Raw genomic sequence first — 16,468 nt, forward strand, 5'->3', positions numbered from 1 at the left:
AACTAAAAAATACCTAAAGTAAAAGCCCGTGGCACAGATTACTCTCCACTGCAATGGAGATACACACACACTGCTGAGTGCTATGTCAGGCTTGCTGAAAAGAACACAAAATCACGGCCTAAAATACTCTGAAAATGGCCTTCTGCACAGACTGCAGAGAGGTCTCAAGACAAAGGGAGGTTGGCAAGGTGTGCTCTGTGCACCCTTGACGTCTCTGTATAGAGAATGACCCGTCACTTCTAGAGCCAGACAAACCACTATCTCTGGTTTACATACATTTCAGGAAGGAACGATGTCACAGGCTGCAAGACAGTATATGGGGAAAAATCCCATCCCAGGACCAGTCTATAGTGTTCACATTCTCTGATGGTCATCTGATGGGTGGGAGCAGCAAGTTAAACAACAGGAACAGAGAGGAGAGTGGGAAGGGAAGAGGGGTTGACCGGCAGATGTGGAGTGAGTTACCTCCCTAAAGATTGGCTAAGAGCCCAACCACACTAAAATGTCTAAAACCGCCACCGTATCTTTGGACCAGAGCAGTCAAACCATGATTATAACCGCCGGCAGTAGCCACGTCAAATTAATTTAATGTCTACAAGTTTCGCCATCTTATTCGGAAAATCTAATTAGATGTTTCCAACATTTCCAGAAACAAGGTGAAGTAACTTAAAACTTTTGTGTGTAATCTGTTCCTCTTTCACCGCCTTCATAAAAACACTATGGTGATTATTTTCCACCTCTGCTTGTCAAAGGTGAGAAGACAGCTCCCGTTCTGTTCTGTTTCCTCTGACAGATAGTTCTAATCATTTCCACTTCCTTAATTACTTAATTTATTTCCAAATACATATCCCAAAGGTAATGACTACTTCTCAGCCCAACTTTAAATCTGCTTGGAAAACTCTGCCCTTAACAATTTACATGTGTAATCAAATTCTTTCTACTACACAGCATAAAAGAATCACGCTCCCCAAGTTATTTGTTTTATTCGGTGCAGAGTTGGGGTCATCGTTTACTCTTCTTTGCTCAGACACCATCTCTGCTCCATCAACAAATCTTCGTGGCTTTCTTTTCAAAGCTCATCCAGAATCCAACCACTTCTCACCACCTTCGCTGCTTATTACTTTGGTCCAAGCCACCAGTCTCTTGCCTGGATGACTTCGACAACCTCCTAACGTACGTCCCTCCTTGCACCCGTGCCCCTCTTCACTCTATTCTCAACATAACAGCCTCTTTGTCTTCTTGACTATCCATCTCCCGCATCAGGATATAAGCACCATGATGCGAGGATTTTTTTCTTCAGTTTTGTTCACTGCTACATTCTTGGTACCTAGAACACTGCCGAGTAGGTAAACACCATGTTAAAATATTTAATGAATAAATGTATGAATAAATAGAGTGTATTCCTAAGAGAAGGAGCTTTGACAAACACTATCAAAATGTTTATTCACTTGCATAGAAGTTGCTACATCTATATCCATGTTATTACCAATGAATTAACAAAGGATGTTCTTTTTTTTTTTAATGTTTATTCATTTTTGAAAGAGAGACAGAGCACAAGCAAGGGCGGGGCAGAGAGAAAGGGCGACACAGAATCCGAAGCAGGCTCCAGGCTCTGAGCTGTCAGCACAGAGCCCAACGTGGGGCTCGAACTCACCAACTGTGAGATCATGACCTGAGCCGAAGTCACATGCTCAACCCACTGAGCCACCCAGGAGTTCTAAAAGGGCTACTCATTTTGAAATGACAATTTTCCTTTGTAATCTTTTAGTTACATATTTGGAAATAACAAATGCTTAGGATTATCAAACTAAAGTAGTTTTAGAAAACAACTAAAGAATTAGTTTAGGGGAGCCTGAGTGGCTCAGTTGGTTAAGCGTCTGACTTCAGGTTAGGTCACGATCTCACAGTTTGTGAGTTTGAGCCCCACATCGGGCTCTGTGCTGACAGCTCAGAGCCTGGAGCCTGGAGCCTGCTTCGGATTCTGTGTCTCCCTCTCTCTCTGCCCTCCCCCGCTCATACTCACGCGCTCTCTCTCTCTCTCTCTCTCTGTCAAAAGTAAACAAACATTTAAAAAATTTAAAGAATTATTTTAGAGGGGGAATTATTGCATTTTCCTTTTCCTCTTTGCTTCTTTTTGTCCTAATCTTAGTTCAATTAATGGTCCCACTAAAGGATGTATAAGGAAACAGACGGAGATAAAATGCAATTATGAAAGTGTTTCTATATTATCTTTTAACACCGTTGATGGAAAGACAGCTGAAGAAGTTAGCAGCCACAGAAGAGATACTTTAGGACTCTGAAGATGTCAAAGTCATCATTAGCATAGACTATTAAAAGAAAACATGGAAAGTCAAAAGCGTTCCTTTTCAAGGAGTTTATGAATCTAACGTGATATTTTAAGACAAAATGTGCTCTTACTGGAATGTATTATGGGTTGAATCGCACCCCTTCTCGCCAAGATACGTGGAAGTTATAAACCCCAGTACTTCCGAATGTGATCTTCTTTGGAAACAGGGTCTTTGGAGAGGTAATCAGCTTAGAATAAAGTCATCAGGATGGGATCTTATCCAATATGACCAGTATCCTTATATGAAGGGGAAATCTGGACACAGACCCGGACAGACCCAGAGGCAGGGTCTGGACTGATACAACTGCAAGCCAAGGACCCTCAGATACTTCAGACACCACCAGAAGCTAGGAAGCCGCAGGGACGGATTCTCTCCAGGGTGTCAGAGGGAGCATGGCTGTCTAGCCTTGAGAACACCGAGACAGGAAATTCCCCACCTGAAGCCACCCAGTATGGGGCGTTTTGTTATGTAAATTTTGCAAATGAATACAGAACCCAAATAATGTTATATGATACTCTTTTTTAAGTTCTTCTAAAAAGTGGGGAAATGCTCATACCATGCCTGAGGTCATCCAAAAGGCAGTAGTTAAAATGTTTAGTGTCTACTCTTGGGGTGCCTGGGTCGGTTAAATATCTAACGCTTGATTTTGGCTCAGGTCATGATCTCATGGTTCTTGGGATCAAGTCCCATGTCAGGGTCTGCACTGACAGCTTTCAGAGCCTGCTTGGGATTGATTCGCGCTCTCTCTCTGTCTGTTCTTTCCCTGCTCTCTCTCTCTCTTTCTCTCTCTCTCTCAAAATAAATAAATAAACTTAAAAAAATAAACACAATAAAATGCTTAGTGCTTATTCTTAATAACCCCATAGGTCTGGCAGACGGAGAAAGGGCTGTTCCTTGCATACTGGAACATGCACTAAACAGGAACACTAAACCATGACTATTTGAGACCTATTTGTTTTTCCCAAAGGATTTAGTATCAAACCATATATTCATTTACAACAAACAGCATGAAGATTGAAATACAAATAGAGCATTCCATTCTATTTGATGAAATGAGAAAAAATGTGAAACTACACAATTTTGAAACCAGTGGTAATGTCAAGATTACTTATACTATCTTTTTCTAATTAAAAACCTAACTTCCTGGGACACTTGGGTGGCTGAATTGGTTAAGCGTCTGACTCTTGATTTCCGGTCAGGTCATGATCTCATAGTTTGTGGGTTTGAGCCCCAGTATCTGTGCTGACAGCACAGGGTCTGCCTAGGATTCTCTCTCTCCCTCTCTCTGCCCCTCCCCCACTCTCTGTCAAAAAATAAACTTAAAAATGAAAACAAATAATCTAATTTCCTGTAAAAGTTTTCTGAAAAACACATCTTTAAGTTGTTTCCTTCGGGGGCCAAGGTGGCACTGTATAGTGACCACAGCCTATAGATCTTGGATAAAGTTCAGGAATTTGCTATGATAAGTAAGTTTTTTAATTATTTTTAATGTTTTATTTATTTTTGATAGACACAAAGAGAGAGAGAGAGCAGGAGAGGGGCAGAGAGAGAGGAGACAGAGGATCCAAAGCAAGCTCTGTGCTGACAGTAGTGAGCCCAATGTAGCTCAAACTCACGAACCATGAGATCATGACCTGAGCCAAAGTCGGACGTTCAACCGACTGAGCCACCCAGATGCCCCAAGATAAATTTTAAAATGCGAAAGAGCTAACATCTTTTTAATGGTCATTTTTTAAAACATTTATCCCAACATAAATTCTTTGCTCGAAAATGGAGACTACCCTGTTAGATCTAAAAAACATGGCCGCCATTAGGTAGGAATTTCCTCAAATTCAAGACTACCTCAACTCTGTCTTCCTCTCCGTGTTGATACCAAATTTAGGCACATCCACACTCACCCTTCCTATTTCCACCCTGGTTTCAGAGAAGGAGAGATGACTCTCCTCTGGTACAAACCTACAGGTTCCACCTGTGCTCTTGATTTTCTCTCCCACCTTGCCTCCTTGAGATCCTGTATCTCTGAAATGACTTTCTTTCCCTTCTTTTGCAGCCTCTTCCTCCCTGTTAGTTCTTGATCATACCCTTAATAGACATACCTTAAAATTACCCCTTATTAAGACAGCTCTTACCAAACCCCATGCTCTGTTTTAGCTGATGCTCTAGCACACGAATAAGTAATGTACATTCAGTGTCCTAACATCCTTCCCTCTCATTTACTCATCAATTTGCCAGTCTGATTTCTGTTACAACATGGCTACTCCCCATGGTGGCCAATGACTTCCTAACTGCCAAATCAAATGGGTTTATCTCTACTGAGTAATTTCTCTGTCTAAAACTGGACTACTAGCTTTCCCCCAAGCCCGTTGTATTCTCTATGTATGTGAGTGATCTTAATCATTTGCTCGTATCAGAAATCTACATGTCATTCTTGACTCTTTCTTCTCCAAGATTCTGAGGAATTACTGAGTCTACTTCTACATACCTTTCAATGTGTCTACGTTTCTCCTACTCCACCTCTAATGTCACTTGCTCCTGCTCTAATTTATGACAGAGAGAGAAAGAGCGAGAGCGAGAGAGAGAGAGAGAGAGAGAGAGACCGAGGTGTTTAGAGACAAAGCGATCATTTAATTTTCCTGGCTAAGATTCTTTAATGTCTCCCACTGCCCATAACACAGTCCAAGTTCTCTTAATGACTGGCCTTTGACCAATTCTTAGTTTTCTCTGTTGCCAACCCACTCCTGGAGCCATATTTTCAGGCACTCTAAACTTCTTCCATTTTCTTTACTGGACCATGCTCTTTCTCACCTCTCAACTTTTAAAACCATCGGTTCCTTCACGTATCCAATCCCAAGGCATTTCTCAGGCCCTAGTTTAAATGTTCCTGTCTCTGAAAGCCTATTTTGATGCCTTCCTTCAGGTTTCCTGTGTCACTGCTTACGCTTGCCAGGTGCTCTCTGAGACCCTGGCACCTCCCCTCGCATAGCATTTACCAACACACGCTTTGCTGTAATTGTTTGTTTCTTCTGTGACACTATCAGTTCCAGGAAGGCATGTACAACTGGGCTGTTCACCACTCTACCCACAACCCCTGGTGTATGATAGGTGCTTAAAAAGTATCTTCTGCATAAAGAGCTAAATAAACAATTGAAGCATGAGAGTACACAACACAACGGTTAATGCCCAAACTTCAGAGGTGTGTGGTTGAAATCTGGTTTTTCATCTACTTATGTGACCTTGAATTTATTAACTAACTCTTAACTTCGGTTATGATCTGTATGATGTAGCAAACAATACTCATATTTGATTCTTGTAGTGAAGACTAAATAAAAGACAAATTTGCTAAGGCATAGTGACGGGCACATGGTAAAAGTTCAACAAATAGTAGCCCGCAACTTAGAAATATTTTTAGCAATGAGTGATGAGATGCTAGAACTAAATCAGTACTTAACTTTAAAAAAAAAAACATTGCTCAAAATCAGGGCGCCCAGGTGGCTCAGTCAGTGAAGCAACCGACTTTGGCTCAGGTGACAATCTCACAGATCCTGAGTTCAAGCCCCACGTTGGGCTATGTGCTGACAGCTCAGAGCCTGGAGCCTGTTTTGGATTTTGTGTCTCCCTCTCTCTCTACCCCTCCCCCACTCTCCCCCTTTCTCAAAAAATGAATAAACACTAAAAAAAAAAATTACTCAAAATCAATATGGAGTGATTGCTAATTGCTAATTTAAAAAGTAAAAAACAAATACTTTCTTTGAAAGGAGAAAGAAAGAGTCTGGTATCTTTCTGAAAAGGAAGAATAGGATAAAGTCCATGTCTGATGAAACCCCATTCTCAAAAGGAATTATCAGGGATATAAAATAAATGCAACCCACTAATTTTTGTTAATGTTACATTACCTTATATTGACAATTTCTGATTTGCAATGTTTTGCATAATTGTAGAAGCATAAAGACTTCCATTTGAAAACAAAGCAAACATAAAAAAAATGAACTGATAATTATATCCACAAGTTTGAATAATCTACATCTGTGTACTAACAATGGCATAAAACACATATACACAGAAGATTCTTGAGGTTTTTTTCCCTGATTCGGTAAGGTTTTTGTTTTAAGAAAAGTATTTATTTGGGGCACCTGGGTGGCTCAGTCGGTTAAGCGTCCGACTTCAGCCCAGGTCATGATCTCACAGTTGGTGAGTTCAAGCTCCACGTCAGGCTCTGTGCTGACAGCTTGGAGCCTGGAGCCTGCTTCGGATTCTGTGTCTCCCTCTCTCTCTCTGCACCTCCCCAGCTCATGCTCGCACTCTGTCTCTGTCAAAAATAAATAAACTTAAAAAAAAATTAAAACAGAAAAGTATTTATTTGAAAACATATTGCTCTCTTATAAGCACCCTCTCTCTTCACACTGCTGTCATAATATTTATAAAGAATTGTTACAATAGAATGGAATGCCATCAGTAAAAGAGTTTATCATTTTATTTAATTACAAGGAAATAGTTTGTTAATTTGCAACTGGGCAAAGCAGCCAAGAACAAAATTAAAATTCTCCCATTAAAAACCTTCCCCAAATGCATCTCCATGAAAAATCTTTTGGACATGTCCTAATGTACCAAAGATTGAATGACCTTAGGAGAAAAGAATCGATTTTTCTACTTCTCAATTCAACATTCTAGCTCTTAAAACCTGACACAACTGATTATTAAAGCTATTTCTGGAAATGGTCAATTTCCAAAAAATTGGAAATGGTTTACAGTTCCTGTTTTACAAATGGATGAAATGGTTTACAGTTCCTGTTTGTTTGTTTTTATTTTTTATTTTTTTTTGAAAATGAGAGAGAAAGCACAAGAAGGGGAGGGGGCAGAAGATGGGGGGGGTGGACAGAGAGAGAGAGAGAGAGAGAGAGAGAGAGAGAAAGAGTCTTAAGCAAGCTCCACATTCAGCACAGAGCCCAAAGTGGGGCTCAATCCCAGGTCCTTAGGATCATTACCAGAGCAGAAATCAAGAGTCCAATGCTCAACTGACTGAGCCACCCAGGTGCCCCTACCATTCCAGTTCAAATCCACAAACATTCCCATGACTACTATGCAAATGCTCTCAGACAACTGACATCCTGCAAAATATTTACAACTTGCATTCTAGGAAAAAGTTGAAACTCTTGTTTTTTTTCCTCCCAACTTAGCAATTTTCTCCTTTCTTGTTCTTAGAGATAAAATAACTTGGCACATTATGTACCATAATAAATAGGTGAAACAAGACTAGTATCTTGGTTACTAGCACAAAAAGTATTTTCAACCTGGGTCATTTTCTCACCTTTATTGGTAGATTTCAACAGAAAATTGTAGGGGGAACAAACACAACATAGGAATAAAATGCATTTTAACTCTTTTAAGTAGTTTGGCTCTGAGATGATATGAAATGAACCCAAAGCACAGAGCTATGCACTACAGGGGTTGAAATGAATGAAATGAAAAAGGAGACAAGCTCGTTCATGTCATCATGCCGGGATTGCGTTCCCATTCCTTTATTATAAATTTGGAAGAAATACTCGTGTGCTTCAGGCCAGACCTCAGAATGAACTTGGGGCCTGCTATGGACTAAATGTTTGAGTGTCCCCCAAATCCATGTTGAAGCCTCTAGTGTGATAGTAGAGGAAGAGGGGCCTTTATGAAGGAATTACATGTGTATGAGGTCATGAGATGATGCCCCCAGGATGGGACCAGTGTCCTTATGAGAAGAGGAAAAAAGACCAGAGTTCCCTCTCTCTCTGCCAGGTGAGGACACAGCCAGGAAGAGGACTCTCACCTTGTTGGCACATGATCTTGGTCTTCTCAGGCTCAGAACTATGAGGAATAAATGTTCTTTAAGTCCCCCCAGTCTACAGTATTTTGTTATAAAAGCCCGAGCTGACTAACACAGGGTCTAAATTTGTTGTGTATTTGTTGGACAAAGTAAACAAGCAAACACACAAACAACACATCAAACCAGACTCAATCTGATCCAACAAACTACAGGGGACCCAGTTCTTTGAAAGCCGACAGAATTCAGGTCTCCATGCTGGGAGCAGACTATCTCTTAGTTGTAGTATAAGCCACTACCTTGATTATTTAATAACCAAGAAGAAAGAGAGAAAGGGTGTTTCAAAAAGCTCTGGTGGATTAAAAAAAAGACATTGAGACAGGTCAAGTTGCTTATTTGTGGGCTATTTTTTCTAGTGAGAAATGTTTGTAGCCTGAGTATGGGCTTCCCTGTGACTGAAAGCCTGGGTGTTGCTAATTGGTGATGGGGAGCCAAGGACCAAAAACTCAAGAAGCTGCTTTCACAAGAGACGTGATAAGACTCTCAGCATAACAAAAACTTCTGCGAAAGCTTAGCTGACCACAGTTGTACGTGTACGTGTGTTTCCACATGCGTGCCTGGGTTCCACGTCCATAAGGTGCTAGAGTGATGGGACCAAGCACGCTCAGGCATCACAGAATGGCTTGGGGAACAAGTCTTACCATGCAGCAGTTCGAAAAGTGGCACAATGTCCTGATTCAGGGGTCAGATCAAAGATACGAAGTTGACCTTTTTTTCTGTTGCAAGTGAGATATTAACATTCTCAGAAGGGAGCCCACTGCAATGGATTGGGAAGTGTGTGCTGCCATTTCAGTTTGGGTGTACAAGTAAAGGTGACCTCAGGGACTGTGAAGCCCAAGATATGCAGGTTGCATGTGTTTTTGCAGGGTTTAGGGTCCAGACAGAAAGAGATGGAAATGGGGATAAAGATAGGAATGGGGAAATTAAGACAGAGACAGTAAGGGGGTTGCTTGGAGGTATAATGGAGGAAGAGATGGGACAGAAAGATCGATATGGTGCAGGGATAGGAGACAGGTGGGTGGGGGGATGAGAAAGGGCTGGAAGTGGAACACTCAAAAAAGGACAAAGGTGGGCAAAGGATGGGAAAGAGAAAGGAATGAGTTGGGAATCATGTGATCAGTTGCTAAGACAAATGCAGACAAACATTGACTCTATACATAGATACTCTAAAACTCTGCCAAGGCAGGGTCATGGGTCAGATTTGATTTTCAAAATGTTTTCCAAATATAAGTGAGTCCAGAAAGGAATATATTCTCAAATGAATTTGAGCGTTTTAGCTATGTTTGGCAAGGTACTACAATGGCGGTATAAATAAATTCAGGATGCCAAGTATAGGTATCATTCTTATGCTTCAGTTTTCTTTTTTCAAGGTGACTCAAGAAAGAAAGAAATCAAAATACAGAAGAGAAAAAAACAAACAAAAAATCTCTATTACATAAGATAATAATGGAGCAGTTGCGGAAGTAATAAGTTTCTGGGGTTTTCAAAACAATACCATTGATGTAAAAATGTGTAAAGTCAGGAAAGCACGTGGACTTTAGATTCAGGTCTGGATTAAAATCTCAGCAGCACCAACTACGAAGTATATGAAGATGTGTGCAATAAAATAACCTGTGTAAAACACTTGGCCCAATACCAGAGATTAATCATTTTCCCCAGGTGATAGCCTTACAATTCTAACAAAATAAGAAAAGATAGACTATTTGCTGTTGCTGTATTAATCACCTCTGTCTGGTACGCAGCACTGTGCTTAGAGCTATTAAGATTTATAAAGAAATTCTGAGAATTAGCATATGCCTTAAAGACTTTACACGGGTGTTGGGAAGGCGAGGTATACAGTTCAAAATAATTTTAAGACATGCTAAACTTCTCCACCTATGCTACAGGTTCTGGAGAAGGGCTAAGACTTTGCCCTCTACTGCACTACAGGCAGGAAAACCAGAGAAGGCAGGGGGGAGGCACTGGAGGAGGGGTGCAGGGGCAAGGCTACCACGCTTGGAGCGTTTGCTAGGGGACAGACAGCCTCACTGCTTCGCCTATGGTCAGAAATGACTTCATGAATGAGAAAGGCTGACACTACCCAGTAAAGGTAGGGCTATAGATATTTAGACGAGAAATTACAGGGGTGAGCTTACAAAGCAGGGCTGGAAAACAGAATGGAAAAAATGCACATTGGTAGAGCCTAGTCCAATAACCAGTTATCACATAAGTATGTAAAGTAACTTGGAGCAATAGTAAAACAATGATATTTGAAAACAAGCTCTTGGCATTTAGTCCCTTCACAAAGGCCCTTCATATACTGTGCACCATGGCATACATTCGGATCTCCCCTCTTTTTAAGTATTCAGTACATAGATGAGTGTATCCCAAGGATTCTACTTGAAAAACTTTCACAAAGATATTCAACTCCTATTCAAAAATAATTTATGTTTATTTAATTTTGAGAGAGAGAGAGAGAGTGTGTGTGTGTGTGTGCACAAGTGGGGGAGGGGCAGAGAGAGAGGGAGACACAGAATCCAAAGCAGGTTCCAGACTCTGAGCTGTTAGCACAGAGCCCAGTGCGGGACTCGAACCCACAAACCATGAGATCAAGACCTGAGCCAAAGTCAGACTCTTAATCGATGAGCCCTCAGGTGTCCCTCAACTCCTATTTTTAAAAATCTGAAAAAGTTAATTATAAATTATAACTTATAATTTATAATTATAAATATTTATAAATAAATATTTTTGCCAGTTAGATTAGGAAACACTGTTAACCTCCAAGAATGTTAATAGTGTAAGGAAATGGGCATTTGTATATGCTCTTGGTATATATTAAAATTGCAAACATGTATACCTGAGGACTATTGACCCACTTCTGAAAATATATCTTAAGTAGAAAAATCACACAAGTGCACAAAGATATATGCCCAAGGACACTAAGTGTAGTACTGTATATAACATTAAACAATTGAAAACCACTTAAATGACCATCAATAGGCTACAGGCTAATTTATGATTTATAATAAGTAATTATATTTTTAATAAAATATTATTCAGCCATTAAAATTATTACATAGCTCCGTATCCACTAACACGGAAATATGGGCTGAGTGAAACAGAGGCATACACAGCAGTATCCTGCAAATCATTTTTGTGAAATTGTGAGTGTCCATCTCTCGGTCTGTGAGTTCGAGCCCCGCGTCGGGCTCTGTGCTGACAGCTCAGAGCCTCGAGCCTGTTTCGGATTCTGTGTCTCCCTCTCTCTGACCCTCCCCTGTTCATGCTCTGTCTCTCCCTGTCTCTAAAAAAAAAAAAACGGTGTAGAAAAACGGTGATCAACGTGATGGTGATGATTTAAGGTGAAGATCGTGAGATTTGAGCTGATTTCTACTTTCTTTACACTGTAAGAGGGTTGTTATTACTATTACAATTAGCATGTAACTTTCTTAACAATGTGAAGAAAAACAATAACTCTATTTTCATTTTGGAAAAAAAAAAAATAATCTTCCCCAATTGATGACAATTCTGTAGCAAAGTAATGACTGGCTGGCACCAGCCAAGACCTGAGAAAATGAGCCCCCGGAGGCATTTACTGCCTTTTCACAGGGCAGATTCCAGGGGCAACCACTATGTCAGAGAATTCTCTTCTCATCAAGGGACTTCTGGAAAGCAATGAAAGGAGATACAATCCCAGTTTACCAAATCCAGACACATTGTTTAGTCTTCTGTCATAACTGGATTGTGAGCCTCTCAAGGTCTGGGAAAGTGTCTTGCCAACGTTTTCCTCTCTCCAAAGCCTACCTTAGACACACAGTGAGCAGTTAATTTGTACAATGGGACCGCAATAAATCGCCATGCTTTGTTTGCTTCTGAACTGTAAAAGACGCTTTGGGGAAGTCCCTGATCAAAAGCTGCTCATGGGGTTATGCCTGGAACACTGTAGGGAGGTACCACTCGCAGCAAAGGATCCATTAACTGAATTCAGACAATTGTCTGCATTTACAAATGCAATGTTTTTTGGTTCACATGTTTTTTTCAACTGCATATTTATGAGACTAATTTTATTGTAGTATAGCCATATTGGAATTTGTTTTATAGTAGCATTTATGTTCAAAGTCATTACAATGTGCAAATACACAGTCATCTGATACAACCTCATGTTGGTATGGATAATCTCAGAATGATTCATCTTTTTAGTGTCCTGACACCACAGTTACTTGGCTATCAAAGAACCTAAGAAGAGGAGCGCCTGGGTGGCTCAGTAGGCTGAGCATCGGGCTTCAGCTCAGGTCATGATCTCGCAGTTTGTGGGTTTGAGCCCCGCATCGGGCTCTGTGCTGACAGCTTAGAGCCTCGAGCCTGCTTCTTTTTTTTTTTTTAATATATGAAATTTATTGTCAAATTGGTTTCCATACAACACCCAGTGCTCATCCCAAAAGGTGCCCTCCTCAATACCCATCACCCACCCACCCCTCCCTCCCACCCCCATCAACCCTCAGTTTGTTCTCAGTTTTTAACAGTCTCTTATGCTTTGTCAAGCCTGCTTCTGATTCTCTGTGTGTGTCTTTCTCTCTCTGACCCTCCCTACCCACCTACCCACTCTCTCTCAAAAATAAATAAACACTGGGGCTCCTGGGTGGCTCAGTCGGTTAAGCAGCCGACTTCAGCTCAGGTCATGATCTCTTGGTCTGTGACTTCGAGTCCCGCGTCGGGCTCTGTGCTGACAGCTCAGAGCCTCGAGCCTGTTTCAGATTCTGTGTCTCCCTCTCTCTGACCCTCCCCTGTTCATGCTCTGTCTCTCCCTGTCTCAAAAAAAAAAAAATACGTTAAAAAAATAAACATTAAAAAAACTCTTTTTTTAAAGGCACCTAAGAAGAGAACCCAAATCCTGTCATAATCTACTCATACTAAATTCTGTGCTCAGGACAGACCACTCCTTGCTTCTTTCTGTTCCAAAAGAAATTGGCTGAATGGGTGATGGGCATTAAGGAGGGAACTTGTTGGGATGAACTCTGGGTGTTATATGCGACCGATGAATCACTGGGTTATACTCCTGAAACCAATATTACAGTGTATGCTAACTAACTTGAATTTAAATACATTAATTAAAAAAAGAAACCAAAATTCAGCACAAATTCTCCTTTTTTTCCTTTTCAAATGTTTATTTGAGGGAGAGAGGGAGAGAGCACAAGTGGGGGAGTGCAGAGAGAGAGAGAGAGAGAGAGAGAGAGAGAGAATCCCAAGCAGGCTCCATGCTGTCAGCAAAGACTCAAACATGGGGCTCAATCTCACGAACTGTGAGACCATGACATGAGCTGAAATCAAGAGTCGGACACTTACCCAACTGAGCCACCCAGGCACCTCACAAATTCTCCTTTTCATATGACATACACATTATTACAGAAGAAATAACTGAACAAAACATTTCATCAGAATTCATAGCATTGACATGAAGAACTGACCTCATGACTCTAGCTGCCCATTCATTTCTTCTCAGAGGCAATGTTAGCAAATGCCACATGTAGGCAACGGTTAAGCTGACAGAACTGCTGATATCATTGATCAGTATTAGTGACAAGAGCGTTAAGAGTATTCCTTTATTACACTTGGTATTCAGTGATTTATCAGCTCCAACCAAGTAAACATAGAACTCTGGGTAATTTCCTTTACCTTGGTCAGATGCGAGTTGATCCATTTCGTGAAAGTACGTTTTTGTACTATCTCTTGCTCATCTAGAAGAAAAAAAATAAATCTAGTTAGGTAACACAGTATACCATGAAGTCATATCCTAAAAAACATTCAGTTACAAACTCTAGAAATAATCATATTATTTTGTTTCCTAACCCATTTTGCCAATTGTTGTCTTGAGGAAGGGACAGTACAACTCCAAGTAGACTATTTCCGATTTACGTAAAAAAATTTTTAATTTTTATTTATTTTTGCAAGGGAGAGACACAGAGTACACGTGGGGGAGGGGCAGAGAGGCAGGGAGACACCGAAGCAGGCCCCAGGCTCTAAGCTGTCAGCACAGAGCCCAATATGGGGCTCAAACTCACAAACTGCGAGATCATGACCTGAGCTGAAGTCGAACGCTCAACCAAGTAAGCCACCCAAGCGCCCCTAGACTATTCCTTTAAACATTATTAGCAAATGCTTCAAAATTTTCAATATGTTAGCCCGATGTTAACCTTCATTCACTTATTGACAGTTCACTATACAATTATACCCCAATAAAGCTGTCTGAAAAAGTTCACTGAGACCAACCAAGTGCCAAGTTTTATGTTAGGTGCAAAGAGATAGAGAGAAAACAACAGGGCATTGTCCCCGCCATGAAATAGCTAGAAGTGGAGACAGCAAGCAAGGGCAGGTGCATAGTCGAGGGTTCTACAGTAATGTCATAAGATAGAGCTGTGTATGTGAGGCATTACAGGGACTTAACCATCTGGGGAGTGTGGTGAACACTCTTGTGGTGACCCTCAAAGATCCTACCCCTTGGGGTTCACACCCTTGTGTAGGCAGACTACAGGCAGTACATGTGACTTGTTTCTAACCAATAGAATATGGCAAAGGCAACGGGCCGTCACACCTATAGACATGTGACTGTATTAGATTCCATCCTGGCCAACTGGAGTGATTCTCCTTTTGGCTTGGAGGAAGCAAATAGCCATGTTGTGAACTGACCATGGAGGGGGCCGTGTGACAGGGAAGAGCAGGCCGCCTTTAGGGAAGGGTGGTCTCCAGCCAAAAGTCAGCAAGCAGCTGGGACCTCAGTCACACAGCCACAAGGAAATGAATTCTGCTAACAACCCGAATGAGTTCAAAGGTGCATTCTTCCCTATTTCAGCCTCTGGATAAAAATGCAACCTAGCTGACATGGCAGACTTGTCCGCTTGATGGCCGAGTTGCGGGACCCTGAGCAGAGAACACATCCAAGCTGTGCATGGCCTCCTGACTTACCAATTTTGAGGATGATAAAAGAAAACTGTTTTAAAATGCTAAGTTTGTGGTAATTTCTTATGAACCAAGAGAAAATTCACATCAGATGCAAAAAGAAGTAGGGTCCAAGAAGGTTTTAATTAGAGGCATAAAGATAGGAAGGCCAGAGAGGGAGGGGCCAGTTTAACCCCTTTTAAGAAAAGGTGAATTTTATTCATTCCAACAACATCTACCGAGTGTCAAATGTTTATAAAACACGAGACCAGATGTTGGGAGGAACACAGTTGAACAAGACATCATTTCAATTCTTTGCCCTTTGAGGGCTGGTGTGCCCAGATCCACATCCCTGGAGCTGACCTCTTCTGGGCTTCAAGTGAGAACATCTGACTGCCTATGGGAATATAACCCCCATGAGGACAGTAACTTTGTTCCCAATGCCTACAAACATGAGAAAAAAGTACTGTGCAATGAAGGAATGAAGAAAATTAGTAACATTTTAATTTGGAGAAATTTTGAATATATCCGAAGAACTTGCAGAATACCATTATCTTTAATGTACTTTAGGCATGCACTTCTAAAACTTTCAAGTACCTACAAAAACAAATAATAATGCATATACTTTTTCTGTACCAGGCACTGATATTTATTTTCCTCCTCCCTTCCTTCCTTCCTTCCTTCCTTCCTTCCTTCCTTCCTTCTTCCTTCCTTCTTCCTTCCTTCCTTCCTTCCTTCCTTCCTTCCTTCCTTCCTTCTTCCTTCCTTCCTTCCTTCCTTCCTTCCCTTTCTTTCTTTCTTTCTTTCTTTCTTTCTTTCTTTCTGTAAAGAACTTAAGAACTATATGGGATGTTTAAAAGGCTGAGTTTGAAAGAAGATGAGAGATTTCTGTCCAGGGACACCGGGTGGCTCAGTGGGTTAAGCATCCAACTTTAGCGCAGGTCATGATCTCATGGCTCATGAGTTCAAGCCCCACGTCAGGCTCTGTGCTGACAGCTAGGAGCCTGGAGCCTGCTTCCAATTCTGTGTCTCCCTCTCTCTCTGTCCCTCCCCCGCTTGCACTCTGTCTCTTTTTCAAAAATAAATAAACATTAAAAAATAAAAATATTTCTGTCCATATCTTTTTGGAAAACCCAGTTAAAATCTCAAATTTAACTACAAAACAAACTGGAAATACAGCCACTCTGAGTTCTCAGAAAAAGAAAAATGTAATGGAATTAACTGTATGACTCCCTGACAAGGTCCTGTCAAACTTTGCTGAAAGCTTAATTCTAATAATTTTATTTGCTTTATTATTTTTTTTATTACATGTCTTCATTTGAGTATCTGATACATCTGACTCTGACAAAAATATTTA

The 16,468-nt window shown here is 40.9% G+C and overlaps 1 protein-coding gene across 1 annotated transcript in view; it reads right to left on the bottom strand.

The window, feature by feature from the left end:
• SYNE1 (spectrin repeat containing nuclear envelope protein 1) overlaps positions 1-16,468 on the bottom strand; it is a 472,071-nt gene that overhangs the window by 375,998 nt on the left and 79,605 nt on the right. The window contains 1 exon segment of the mRNA XM_043592628.1: positions 13,852-13,913. Within this exon segment, the coding sequence (XP_043448563.1) occupies positions 13,852-13,913 (62 nt within the window).

Source organism: Prionailurus bengalensis, chromosome B2 (assembly GCF_016509475.1).
Source record: "Prionailurus bengalensis isolate Pbe53 chromosome B2, Fcat_Pben_1.1_paternal_pri, whole genome shotgun sequence".
NCBI lineage: Eukaryota > Metazoa > Chordata > Mammalia > Carnivora > Felidae > Prionailurus > Prionailurus bengalensis.